At 34.6% G+C, this 14,638-nt stretch overlaps 1 protein-coding gene across 2 annotated transcripts in view; it reads right to left on the reverse strand.

Annotated features, from left to right (window-relative positions):
- Positions 1-3,474: 3,474 nt before the first annotated feature.
- Positions 3,475-14,638, reverse strand: part of TBL1XR1 (TBL1X receptor 1) — an 88,896-nt gene continuing 77,732 nt past the window's right edge. For both annotated transcript variants that reach the window (XM_017502846.2, XM_017502847.2), the window contains 2 exons: positions 9,106-9,207; positions 3,475-8,270 (listed from right to left, as the gene is read on the reverse strand). In XM_017502846.2, coding sequence (XP_017358335.1) covers positions 8,244-8,270; positions 9,106-9,207 — 129 coding nt within the window. In that variant the 3' untranslated portion in view covers positions 3,475-8,243. The remainder of the gene's footprint in view (positions 8,271-9,105; positions 9,208-14,638) is intronic.

Below are 14,638 nucleotides of genomic sequence, written 5' to 3' on the forward strand. Positions count from 1 at the left end.
AAAAAAAAAAAAAAAAAAAAAAAAAAAAAAACCCAAATGTTAGCTAATTTAGCAAACAGACCAGGGATCTGGCTTCCAGCAATATTAGTGTATGCTACTCAAAGTGTGGTAATTCCATGAAGTTTACAATTGGGTTTAACCTGTACATTGTGCTCTACAGTAGAAATACTTTCATCCAATTCTAACAAAATCTTCATCATTGTATTTAGTCATTAAATACTAAACATGTGCTTAAAAATTTAGTTGTTTTCTGCCGATCCCTAACCCAGATTGTTATTTACATATCTAGATTACTCTTTCCTATACTAGCCTGAGTAAATATACAAAGCACTTTTCAGAAAAAAATCTCCCTTCTACAAATTCCTAAACGGCTCCTTTTGAAATAACACATTCTTAGTGCCAGAAAGTGGCTGGGAGGAGTTTTGGAGACTCTTTGAAGTGTGCATTAAACAGGGGTGTTCATCAGAATTGACTGCTGTATTTACCCAATAGATACAAATATGTTATTGCTCCACTGTAATACTAAATGGTGAAAAAGTAAATTTACATTACAGGAGGCTATTGTACTTGGTGTACAATAAAATCTGACCATTAAAAATAAAAATGATTGGTTACATTTAGAGTGCCTTATACCATCAGGCGCCATACTCTAAAGGCTTTAGATACATTAACATTTTCATCCTCATAACCCATCTGTGAGATGGGTAATCATTATCCTCAGTTTACAAACAAGGAACCCGGGATGGCAGTTCCTTAGGCCAAGCAGTCTAGATTCATCCCAGGTAAGCAGAATTCATGCTCTCGAACCCTACAGTATATTCTACATCTATAGTATAGGTAAGTACTTAAGTGGATGGGACAATGGTCCCTAATCTCGGTGAAAAAGTGAGTTTTTGAATTCAATGATTATGATCTCTGTATTTTTGGTTTTTTTAAAGTATGTATTGAAAATGTTTAGAAGGACATATGTCAAGTTGTTAACAGCGGATACCACTAAAGACCTGGTTGGGAGTTTGACGATAAGCATCTATTATTTATACCTTATATTTAAACTTTTTACCAGGATGTACTCTACAATAAATATACGCCAGTGACAGCCGCCCCCCTACATTATCTATGACACAAAACCAAGCATAGGAAAAGAGGCACACTTACCTTGTGCTACCGTATTAGTCAATAGGTTATGGTTAGGACAAGGCATTTTACTTGTTTAAAGATGCACACTCCAAGTTAACCAATACTGTTTAAGAAGTAAAATTTACCACTGACTCTCGATTTACTGTAAGACTTCATTTACTTCAATACCAAATCTGTCCAACTTCAAACTTTATTCCCAGACGCTAAAATATTTCTACCACTTCAGGTGGAAATACTAAGATCTGTATTACGTAGCTAGCTTTTAGGTCGTATTAAACCTGAATTGTTTGGTGACTCTAGGCCATCACAAATGTCGGCTCTTCATTCTGCTAGAAGCTTTAGCTATTTCTCCCTCTCTATGGGGGAGCACTGTTCCTCAGGTATCTAAGTTGGAAAATCAGATAACTGACATGGTCAAGTAAGTGTACATAAATTAAACCAATACAAGCTTAGGGAAAAGGTCTTGTCTTGTCTTGACAACGTGTAGATTTTTCAGAATCCCCTGTGTTGAATGTGGGAGATGCTGGAAGCTGATCCTGTTTTTAAATGTCTGATTTCTGACTGTGAAGTTCAACGTGACTAGATTTTTTAATGCAAGAGTCAATTTGAGGTGCTCAGGCAGTGCTTATTTTCTCCACAGTAGCCAGTCCAGTGCCCATCCAACCTATGCTTTAGAACTTTCTGGTAGCACAGCGTCTCTTAAGGCAGCTCACTCTGACATTAGATTAGTATGTTAGCAAGGTTTTTTTTTTTTAAAAAAAGGATTGTGATATCTTTTTCAGTATAGATTCCGCCCCATTGGTCTTATTTTTTTTTTTTTTTTTTCTCCCTCTGGGTAAAGCAGAGGTCTTAGTTCTTAAAATATAAATTGTCTGCCCAATTGATCATACAAACCCAACAACCAAGAAACATTAGTAATTGTCTTCTGTACTTTACTAAACACTTTGTGTTTAATATATTTTAAATTGTAAAGAAATTACAAGGAACTCCTAAAAAAATTTAATACAAAAATATTACAAGTTAGGACAATTAAGCATTGAGACGACATTTAAGAAGCATGCAGAAAAAGCAGCATAGGGTTAACATTTCATTGATGACACAGCACTTTGGTACAGCAGAGAAAAGCACCATAAAACTACCATCTATAGTGTCTTTTCCTCCACTGTTTTCCAAATGAATATATTGGTAGACAGGAAACTTTGATCTGATCCGATATGGATTGTACTAGGTAATAAATCTTACCCTTTGTAAAGCATAAGAACTGTGATATTAAAAATAATCCCTTCTGTTACTATTCAAATTAATTTCAGCTTTCCCTCAAGCTTATAAGGCTTCTAATCCTTAGGAGTCCAACCCTTTCTGGAAAAGTATACAATGTGGGATACTGTTAGCAGTTTATGCCATGCAATAAAAGTTAACCCCTTGAAAATGAAAGGACGCCAGTTCTAGCAACTGCTGTGGCTTATTTCTAATAAAACATAAAACTATGCTTCATTTATTTAAGGAAATAAAGAGAAAAAAAAAAAATAGAAGACCTGGAGAGTGTAAGTTCTTAAAAAACCAAAGAAAAAATATGCTCAATGATTCTTTTAAAAAAAAGTCTCTAACTCTAAAGGAGTTGGTATTAATTAGAACTAAAAGGTGTCTAAGTCGTTTTTCTTAGAGATTATAAAGTTTGTAGTAATAACTAGCTAAGGGAGAAAATGATTAAACTGTAACTGGCTTATTGTGAAGCAAAAAAAGGTCCTTGAGGAAGCTGAGCTTCCTGCCCTCTTTCAACACATCTACATATTGTTTTGTGCTCAAACATGTGGCTAAGCAGACAAATGTATCTAAGGTCTCTTTTAGTTTATGTGAAATAATGTCTTTTAAATACAATATTGATTTTTCAAAAGAATTAAAAATTACAATCCCTTAGCTGATTAGATGCTCTATTACTCTTTAATAAAAATAGTAAATAACCCTTTCATTTAAAAAAATCTTATCTCCTGCAAGAAGTAATAAAAATAGTAAAATTTGTAATTTTATTACGGGCTTACTTTAAGGTATATATTTTGGGAAGCAGTATGTTTATGAAAAACAGTGGTTTGGGTTCTGATGGCAGTTATAATCAGTTAACACCATTATGGGAGAGAATGAACATGTTGCAGGTTCCGAAGGCTAACTCGGAGCAAAAAGATTTATTCTACAAACAGAATACTGGAGAAGTAAAAGCAATTAAAATGTAAACAAGAAACTGTAAACAAGAAATACTATCCCTCTCTCTTTACTTGACTAGTAAATAGTCAATACAAACTACAGAGACATCAAAGGTTTTATATATGTACACAGCCAACATAATATCAAAATATATTTTATTCTGGACCTCTTTCAGATCTGATTCAAATTACAGTTGTCAAAGCAATACAATGCAAAGGGAAACTGCAACAACAACAACAAAAAAATGTGCCTAGAAAGGATAAAAGGGTCACTGGGGACAAATCATTGTGATGTGGAACCAAAATACATCGTAAGTGTAATTAACATGGTCCAGGACAGCATAGAACATCTCTATCAGTCTTCCTTATACAATAATCATGAAAACTGAACAATGAAGTTCTTTAACATGTACAAAAAACTGTCATGGGCTGGTTTACACTTTTACAACAGTTTTAAAGTTAACTGGATAACTAAAGAAATGATGCAGACATTTTAATCCAGTGCTATAGGTAGGCTCACAGAATTAGACCCAAAGGATTTGTAAAAATAAAAATGAAAACAGTATAGCTACAATGTCAAAGTCAGGAAAGAAGAAAATTTACTTCTGTATTCAAGGGTTACAGAGCTACAAGATGCAGTCTGCGTGTTTTTGTTTGTAATGAGATGGATAAGTACATCAGACTAGATACAACATGCAGAATGTTTTCCTGAACTTATCCAGAAATTCCAAAGAAAACATCATGAAACAGTTTACTAGAAAAAAAAATATATATATATGCCCTAGTTATTCACCCTGCTTCAACACTGTCAACGTAAAGGCAGAAATAAAGAAAGCTATCAATACCTCAGAACTACTGATATAAGACATCAAATTTCTAAATCAGTGTATTAAAAAAGTGAACACTTCCTCTTTTTTCTCTCTTCTACATTTAACTAGAATCATGTTTAAAAAAATTGATATTAAATGTGACACTTCAGAGCTACTACTGGAAGGAGTAATTCATAACCTCACTCCCCTCCTTCCATCCCTGCTGATTCAGGAGAAGGGGGAAAAAACAAAGAAAACAAAAAAACCAACCAGGGTCTCTTGTAGATTTGCTGCTATTCCACAAAATGTTGGCATTTGCTGCCATGCCACAATGTTGGTCCACTGAAATAGGATTTCTGCGGAAACTGTCAACAGTAATTCACCATATGCAAGTACCATCCTTAGCATGTGAGAATCATCACAGGTTCTGTAGAAATGTAAAATGTGCTTCAGATAATGAAAATTGTAGCACTGCATTTGAGATTTATTTCTCTACTTATCTAGTAAAACTCATCATTTTTGCTCACTTAAGTATGATCATTTGTGATTCCTTTAGCAAAAATGCACAGTCCTCTTTAGGCCTCTACTCAATAATAGTTTACATTACTCTTAACAAAATCATTCTACATAAACAGATAGCTCCTTAAAAATAGTACTCTCTCATTAAATCTAATTTGACAGAAAGAAGCGTAAGGAAAACAGGAGTGCTTTATAAGTGAAAAAGTACAAATCTTTGGCCTTTCTCTTGACATCTTCATATGTCAAAAAGCAAAAAACCTTCATGTAATTCAATCTAGTGATTACTTTTTGCACCATAATTTGTTTTTTACACCACAAAAGGAGGCACTTTCAGTATCTGTAAAAGGTATTTAATCCTAAAACATACTTACCTAGAGAATAATTAAACAGAATGCAATACACTCTATTATCTATTAGGAAATTAAGAGTTACCACTTCTAAAAGTCATTTGAAAGTCAATCATGTTACCTGGTCAATGGCAGAAAACAGGGATTGGAACAAATGTAAGAACTTACGGGATTTCCTACATGGAGGCGAAAAAAGATATTCCTTTATGTTGTTTAAAAGTGGCAGCTGCTCTTTCTTTATTCCATTTCAATCAATGAGTATTCATTCAAGTTTTCCTTTCTATTTTTCCTTATAAGTTTCTTACAGTAGCTTATACCACAACAAATAGCACAGAAAAACTACTGGATTCAATTGATCATCAGGAATAAGTTCTCAGAAAAACACAGGCGGGAAAATGAGCAAGAATCCCAAATACAGAACTTTACAAGCTGTGAAACTTGGTCTCTTGCAATCATGTTACTGCTCAAATTAGAGACAATCTTATTTCTGTCTATTGGAGCAGCATCGTGGCACATCAGCAGGCAATGGTGATGTTGAGAACAGCAGCAAAATTAAACAATCGTATGCTCATGAAGAACCCAAGCCTACAAAATGGATACCTTTCAGAAAAGTGTATACTTAAAAGACCCAAGACGTCAGGATAATAAAGCTCTGTATTTATAATCTTTTATATGTCTTATTGTGGCTATTATGCTTAAGTAAAATAGCTACAGAAAGAAAAAAAAAAAAACAAACAAACAGAAAAGATGACAATATCATAAAAATGTAGCTGTCTATTTTGGCAGCTATATTGCAGAATTTCTTGACTATCTTTCAATCAGCTGGGAAAAAGTCAATAACTGTATGCAAATGAATAAATTGTCCATATCAAAATACAAAAGTACTATCAATAATCACCTCTGACTTTCAGATTTAAATTCAGTGCAATTGACAAATGCATCGCTAAAGGAAAATGCAGCTTAAAAGATACTCAAAACATTTGTGTCTATTCCTGGGAGCACATTTTAAAATTATTGCACAGATTTTTTTTATTTTTATTTATTTTTTTAAACAATAACAGAGGTCAACCACAGGTGTGGACCTCCAGCAATAAAAGCAGGAATTCAAGTGCCAGATACTCAGCATATTAGGTTTCCTACATAAGTCATACGGTAATAAGCTCTAAATGTCTCTAATATGATCCAAAACCCTAAAATGAGCTGGCACAAAACCATCGTGAATGACTGCCTCTCTGGATGTAAATTTTTAAAAATATCATTACAGTATCATAGTCCCCACTAACAACAGCTGGGGTACATATAACAATGTATTGTGAAATTAAGTGTATTTATGATCTTTACCAATAGCAAATGCTACCCTACCTTAGTTAAAACCAAGACTTGCTTCAATCAATGCTGTTTTGTAAAAATAGCAAAGCAATGAATGCTGAAAACCAAAGCTGCATTACTTGGGTTAAATCAGTTTCTACTTAAACTTAGAACACAGGTCAAAACTTTTAGTACTAAAAGGCCTCAAAATAATTAGTGACAGAAATAGTGTTATTAATTTGCTAAGCTCAACAATAAGCAATTCCTTAATTAAAATCTTTGAGATATAAATTTAACGACTATTCTCTTCAGAAATGACATACTTGGATTATGTTAATCATGACAAGCCTTATTAGTCACACATATAAACATAGCCTCATGCAATCATTTGTCTGTATATGTTACTCTTAGTTGCATGAGCACAAGAGGTTTAATATCTATATCTTTAAGAAAATACTTGATATTATAAACAGAGTAAAAGACATGATATAGTAGTGATTACTGGAAAAAAAAAATTAGCAGCTTACATCTATCTATATTTGAAAAAAACGTAGTCACAAGTACCACAAATGCAGAATCAGAGCAGCAGGAAGGTTAGTGCAATTATACTTCTCATAAAAAAAATTCTGAATCACTGCTATTTAAAAACACCTTGAAGCAAGTCTTTTGTTTTAGAGATTTTCTTTAAACTAAGGTAGCAAACATTTTGCCATGTACTGGCAGTGTTATATGCCGTTATCTTGCTTTGTATAAAGAAAACAACATGAGAGATTTTTAATACTGGAGTTTGCTTACATTACATATTTAAGCTTCTACACAGAATGATGGACACTTTGAGAAGCTAATCCTTATCCAGAAACATTTTAATCTCTTAAAAAACAAAGCAAAACAAACAAACAACAAAAACCCAAAACTACTTTGCTCCTTTTCACAATAGTGCACATTTTTACCATAATTTAGTTATGGCTACAAAACATCAGAAGATTTTTTTTTTTTTACTGTATCTTCTCTATGGTAATTAAAAAAAAACTTTGTGCCCTTCTAGTCATTAATTGGCAGAAATATGTCCCAAAAAAGAAACTATTGCATTTAAGCCACATCACCAAAAAAACAAAGAAANAAAAAAAAAAAAAAAAAAAAAGCAAAGCAAAACGAAACAAACAAAAAAAAACAGAACCAACAGAGCATAATACCCTTTTACTGATGTGTCTTACAGATCGACATGACCAAAGTCATATGTTTTCATTTAATTTCCGATTCCCCCTTCCACAACATGCACCAACTGAATATATGCTCTGGGAGCCATAAAATGTACCAAACATCTACCTCTTCAAAAGAATGCATTAAAATATTTAAAGAATTTTTTGTTGTTTAAAAGGTGAAAAAAATATAAACAAGAAACTGATTCACTCCCTTACTTCATGCATCCATAATCTAAACCAAAAACAAAATGTTAAAGCAAGAACAAACTACTGCTGCAAGTTTTTGTTAAGTCCATTGTCTCTGTACATACAAACTGCTCACTACTGAAGGGAAAAAAGAATATAATCCATGGTGTCTGCTGATTCAAAGGGGAGAAACAAGGCTGTCATTTAGTATCCAAAAACTGGTATATGTATGTTCTGCTTTTATAATGTATATTTTTCTCTCTTCTGTTTTTCATATCCAAAACTTCTAAATGCTATTTTAGGGGCACAGCAGATTAGATTCCAGCACTTGGTGAACAGAATTCACAAGCTGTGACAAACCTGTCATCTTCAGGGTGCAATTTTGTTTATATACACTGTATGTATATATTTCTTTTAGATTTGGCTGTAGTGGACTGGCCATGGTTCAAGTGGGACTAGTAGCAGTACGTGGGTCAGGGACAGTCATTTTGGCTATGTACACATTCATAGTCGGTCCATGGCTTCCAACTAGTAGCGCTATTTCCGAAGGTCTAATACACAAACCTGTAAGAAATTAAAATAATCAACCAGTGTATTCAGAATTTCATTGTACATTTTTTGTTTAACTTTTCTATTGTACAATTTGAAATGTTTCTTAGTCCCAAGTTTATAAAACTGGTAAAGCATAATAATCATGGAAATCGGCACTTAACTGACAGAAATCAGATCATTTAAGATCAAGAGAACAGGCATGAGCTCAAATTATGGGGGAAAAACCAGGGCTAGGATTTCTAGGAATTACTCTCTGCTGATTAAAAAGAAGAGGGAAAATGCTCAAAACAGAGCATTCCCTACCCACCGGACTCTAATGAAAGATATCACAGATTATATTCAGCTACAGCGTCAGTAAACAGCTACCCTTTCCCATCTTTCATTGCTTCATTCATTGCTCTGGAAGCCATATTTGCATTGCTGTAAAGAGCTGGCCAACCTCATCCTAAAATCTTTCAGTATCACACATTCCTCAACAGAAGAACCAACTGCCCCTAATCCTACCTTCCCTGAGCCAACAAACTCTTCTGTGAAGAGGAGAAAGTAGAAATAATACCCATTAAAAATTCCAATCATTCTCCGAGTGCTACTCTGGTATACCTAATTTCATAAATGAAGGTTCACATTAAAAATAACTGTCCATTTCTAGATCATAAGGCACTCTTTTGGCAAGGACAGCCGGAATTTTGTTTGCACTATTTGAATGCAATGCACATGAAACGTTTACAGCCTCAGGGTGGAAAAAAAAAACAAAAACAAAAACCCACTTTCGTATCGCTAACAATAAGCTGCATGCTACTGTGAACACACACCTAACCCCTCTTTGGAAACATTTTACTGTACTTACTGAACCATCTGATGCACTGGCTCCAACTTTGTCTCCTGCTGCATTCCAGCAAACTTCAAAAATTCCACCTGTTCCCCTATAGCTGTGAACTAGAGCACCTGTCTAAAAGAATGAAAAACAAAATCTTAAAAGTCATATACGTATTATAACTCCAAATCCTGAGATAAAAATATTACACAGCCTTATTTCTAGCAATGAGAGGAGGGCCTTAGCTTCAAATATAAAAATAAGTCCTGAAACTCTTTATGTTTTTTTATGAAAAGATAATACCAGCCTGTTCTCAAAAGATCACTCTTACACACACACACACACACACACACACACACATTCCGTTTCTCCAGTGTTGATAACAAGGTATCTGGTCTCTCTGACATAGCCAACAATAGCTAGAAGTAAACATTCAGTACATCACAAGAAATAAGTTTTTGTTGTTGCTAAATGATGCATGAGTCTAGCTAACATGCAGAGAAAAAAATAAACTCAGTATTTCTTTGACAAAACAGCTTAAAGAGGAAATACAACTGACTAGGAAAGATAATTCCAGTAAAAGTCTGCTATTCACTCCATATTTACTGAGCAGTCCCTAAGTTAGGAGATTATAAAAGCAGCTAAAATAACGTATGTACTCGTTTTTTGAGACAGGGTCTTGTTCTGTCACCCAGGCTGGATGTGGTTGTGCAGTCATAGCTCAGTGCATCTTCTAACTCCTGGCCTAGAGTGATCCTCCCCCACCTCTGCCTCCTGAGTAGCTAGGATTACAGGTGCATGCCACCATGCCTAGCTAATTTTTAAAAAATTATTTGTAGAGACAAGCCCTCACCATGTTGCCCAGGCTGGTCTTGAACTCTTGGCCTCAAGCAACCCACTCACTCTGGTTTCCCAAGATGATGGATTATAAGCATGCGCCACAGTGCCCAGACAAATACGTACACTATTCTTGAAAGGTGTTGTAAGTGTAAACAAAAAACACGGCCAGGAATAACTAACAATTTCACTGTTCAGCTGCCACTGAAGAATTAAAACTCAGTCCAAAAATATATTATCCTATGAAACCAGTCAATTAAACCAGGACAAAGATCAGAGGTCCTGTCGTGAAAACTGAAGAATGTGCTTCTGGTGTTCTGCCCTGGCAAATCAAAAAAGTGACCCCTGCAGCTCTATGGTAACCTAAAGTCAAGCTAGAGGTAGATCTATTTAAAAACAACAGGGCAACAAACCATACACATTGAAATTACCTCCCATTCAGCATATCCAAGTTGACCACTAGGCTGGAAGAACGTTTGACCTAGCTTTCCTCTTGAAATTTAGCCTGGTAACGTGGCACAAATCACAGATGCATTGCTACTGGTGAAGTGCTACTGACTGTTAGGCTGAGAAGGCTCAACTGTTTTGTTTACTTAAAATTTCTCCCAACTTAAAATGTCTCATAATTTATGAGATTAAGTTCAGGTATCTATGGTTAACAAAGAGAAAAAAGTAGCACCGACAAAATATTAGGTAAAAAAACCTATCATCAACCTACATTCAATCTACAGCCAACTTGGGGGTTAAAAAAAACAAAAGAACTTTCTTTTAAAAGCACTTACCAATCTTGAACTGGGCTATAATGAACCAAAACAGTACAGACAACAAGGCAGAGCTATGACATTTAAAAAGGCCAATGGCTTGGATCATCAGCATCTACCTCCAATTTGTACGTATGCTGGCGCAAGACTTCTCCTTTACTCACCAAATGCTTAGGAAACTCACCATACAAGAAATGGGAAAGCAAAACACCTAGACGTATATACAACAAAAGGACAACGGCTTTCTCCTGCACTGAAAATTCACTATTTTACTATTTTCAAAGGTTGAAAAAGACTTTTGGTACACAATAGTGACAACAAAGTAACAGACAGTTGGTCACACGCCCTTAAATGTCTTATAGTATCTTCCATGAGCACTCTACAGTTCTATACCCAAATTTCATTAAAATTGTCTTTGTCACAATAGACTGAGTTCACTGAACATGTTCTAAACACAAGCGACAACCAGTTAAGTAAAAAAAAAAGGAATATATTTTTAAAAAGATGTCATTCTCAGGAACTTTTAAGGCACCTCTGAACACACTGGGAAAAAAGATCTTTAGAAAGAAATTATAAAACTTTACTGAAGTGATAAAAGACAAATAAATGGAGACATAGCATATTTATGGGTGATAAAACTCAATAACAATTTTCCCTAATTTCACCTATAAATTCAAGGTACTCATGAACAAAATTTTACACTCTGTTTTGGAAATATCAATGACTAAAGTAGCAAGAACAGAAAAACGATTCTGAAGAACAGCAACAAGAGGGATGTATAAAGTTAGAATTCTTAAAACTATGCTATTGATTCAGATAAGGCAAACGTACCAACAGAATAAAAGAGGAAGTATAACCGCACATACGTGAACTTGGTATATGAAATAAGTGGCATTATGAAAACAGAAAGGGGACAATGAATGGTGCTAAGACAACTGACTACCCAAACGGAAAGACAAAATTAAATCTGTACCTCACACCATATATAAAAATCAGTTCCAACGAGGCTAAAAACATAAATGTAAAGGAATAAAACTTAAATACTTCATGAAAAAATATCAGACCTCAATGACATCTATAAGGAAAAACGTATTAAAATATATATAATATATATAAACCTATCAAAAAAGATAGATCTAGCTGGGCACAGTGGCGTGTGCCTGCAGACCTAGCTAATAGGATGCTGAGGTGAAAGGATCTCTTCAGCTCAGGAGTTTGAGTCCAGCCTGGGCAACACAGCAGGACCTCATCTCTAAAAATAATTAATTAAAAAAAGAGAAAGATAAATACATCTAAACATTAACACCTTCCATATGAGCTGGGTGTGGTGCCTCATGCCTGTAATCCTAGCACTTTGGAAGACCAAGGCAGGTGACCAAACTGGGCAACATGGTTAAACCCCATCTATACATACGTACATATATACATATACATATATATATATATATATACATATATATATATATATATATATATATATAAATTAGCCGGGCATGGTGGCATGCACCTATGATCTCAGCTACTTGGAAAGCTGAGGTGGGAGTGATCACCTGAGCCCAGGAAGATCAAGTCTGCAGTGAGCCGTGATCTGCCACTGCCTTCCAGCCTACACGAGAGTGACACCCTGTCTCAAAACAAAACAAAACAAACCCACAAACTTCTATATGATAAACACTCTGCACGAAGAAAATGAAAAAAGAAGGTACTGGGAGATCACTGCAATCCATATGACCAGGAAGAGCTAGTACCCAGAATGCATAATGAACACTAATTAGTATAGAAAACAAAATAACTGAAAGATGGTGGTGGTGAACTAAAATGCTAAACTCCAACTGTGTAGTAACTGTTTGAAAAGACATTTAAATAATCGATAACCAAGAAAATGCAAAAAAATACAAAATAATGTTTCATATCTATGTAATTGGAAAAATGTTTACCGGTCTGATAATCTAAGAATAAAGGAAAATGGGAAATCCCAAATATTGTGATTAGAAATGAAAATGGGTGTATGCATGCTGAAGAGCAGTTAGGCACAAACACATAAAAATACCCTATGAGCCATGATTACAGATACATATACATGTATGTATGTATACTAAAGCATTAGAGAAAGTTTCATTCATGTGCACAAGGAAACATGTAAGGATGTGCCAGTAATGTTACATATTTTTAAGTCCCCCAAAAGGAAAATGAATTTAAAAATATATTCACATAATGATCTGAAATCATCTAAATAAATCATTCTAGAGATAAAAGTACTAATGTGATATTTCAAAAATCAAAATGGTGAAAAGTACAAGCTTGAAAAGATATGCAACAGGATATACAACAGCATATGATTTATTACAATTTTACCACAGAAAATAGTAGTATATATCATTAATCATGGGAATGACAGGCACTCTCTTCAGGATTGCTATAGCCTCTAGGAAGGAAGAGGAAAATGTAGGTAAACACTTTAGCTGTATCTATAACATTTTATCAGGTAAAAATAGGAAGGAAGAGAATCACAACAGTGTGGCAACATGTTCTTATCATTTAAATCTGAGCGGTAGGTATATAAGTGTTATATTATTTTCTGTTTGAAATGTGTAATTATTAAAAGTGAAAATGAATGAAGACTAACTTGAATATACATGGAAATTATATTATTTAGATTTAGATTCACTTTCACCAACTCTGTAACTGTTGTTCAGTTTAAGTTTGGTTGGGTGCATGATTAGCTGTCTTCCCACAAACAAAAAGTTAAACTAAAATTTAGAAAAGAGTTTTTAAATCATATTATCATATTACAGAATATATCCAACACAGGCAAATATTCACCGAGAGAAAATATGGGAGTAGAGGTAAGGAGGTAATGATGAAAAATTAAAGCAGAACATTTTTACTTAATTTTATTTATTTATTTTTCTGGTCTCACTTTGTTGCCCAGGCTGGAGTGCAGTGGTGCCATCTTGGCTCACTGCAATCTCCGCCTCTAGGTTCAAGTGATTCTCTCTCAGCTGGAACTGCAGACATGCATCATCATGCCTGGGTAATTTTTGTTATTTTTAGGAGATGGCGTATCAACATGTTAACCAGTCTGGTCTTGAACTCCTGACCTCAAGTAAACCGCCCGCCTTGGCCTCGCAAAGTGTTGGGATTACAGGTTTAAGCCACCGCGTTCAGCCTAAAGTTTTATTAGAAGGCCCTGCATGGTGGCTCACGCCTATAATCCCAGCACTTTGGGAGGCTGAGGTGGGAGGATCCCTTGAGCCCAGGAGTTCAAGGCTTAGGGAACATAGAAAGACCCCGTCTCCACTTAAAGAAAAATAAATATATTAATTTTTTAATTAAAATATAATGTAAGTTTCAGGTTTAATAATCATTTGCTCAACTAGCAAAAATCTGCAACTCACATTACAAACTCTGTAAAGAGCTGCTAGGAATCAAGACAACGGTTAATCCAGTTGAAAAGAATGGAAAAAACATGATCGAACAGTTCACAGAAAACTAACATGTACACTTAAATATATTAAAGATTCCCAATGTCACTCGTAAGAAAAATGCAAATTTAAACTATGCTGAAATTCCATTTTTCCCCAATAGATTGAACTGTGAGGTAATATATTATGTTATATTGCCAGTGGTAGTGTAAAATGAAAGAAACACAATGCTTTTATTCATAAAAAGAAGTTAGCCATCTTCTCTTCCCGGAGTTGGGAAAAGCTGGGTTGAGAGGGCAGGGGTTAAAAAAAAAGAAGTTAGGAAGAAATAAAAACTAATAAAAGTTGTTACCAGCAGGAGACGAAGCCAGAAATGGGAACAAACTTTCTCAGTGGATAGCTGTATACAAGGTTTTTCTCTGAACTATATGAAAGTATGATGTGATAAAAAAAAATCTTGAAAGTAAGTTATGAAAATTAATTTGTGAAATGAACTATAGTGGCAGTCACCTACACAAAGCGAAATACCCCATGACAACTTAG

Source organism: Cebus imitator, unplaced genomic scaffold, assembly GCF_001604975.1.
Source record: "Cebus imitator isolate Cc_AM_T3 unplaced genomic scaffold, Cebus_imitator-1.0 Scaffold300, whole genome shotgun sequence".
Classification (NCBI taxonomy): domain Eukaryota; kingdom Metazoa; phylum Chordata; class Mammalia; order Primates; family Cebidae; genus Cebus; species Cebus imitator.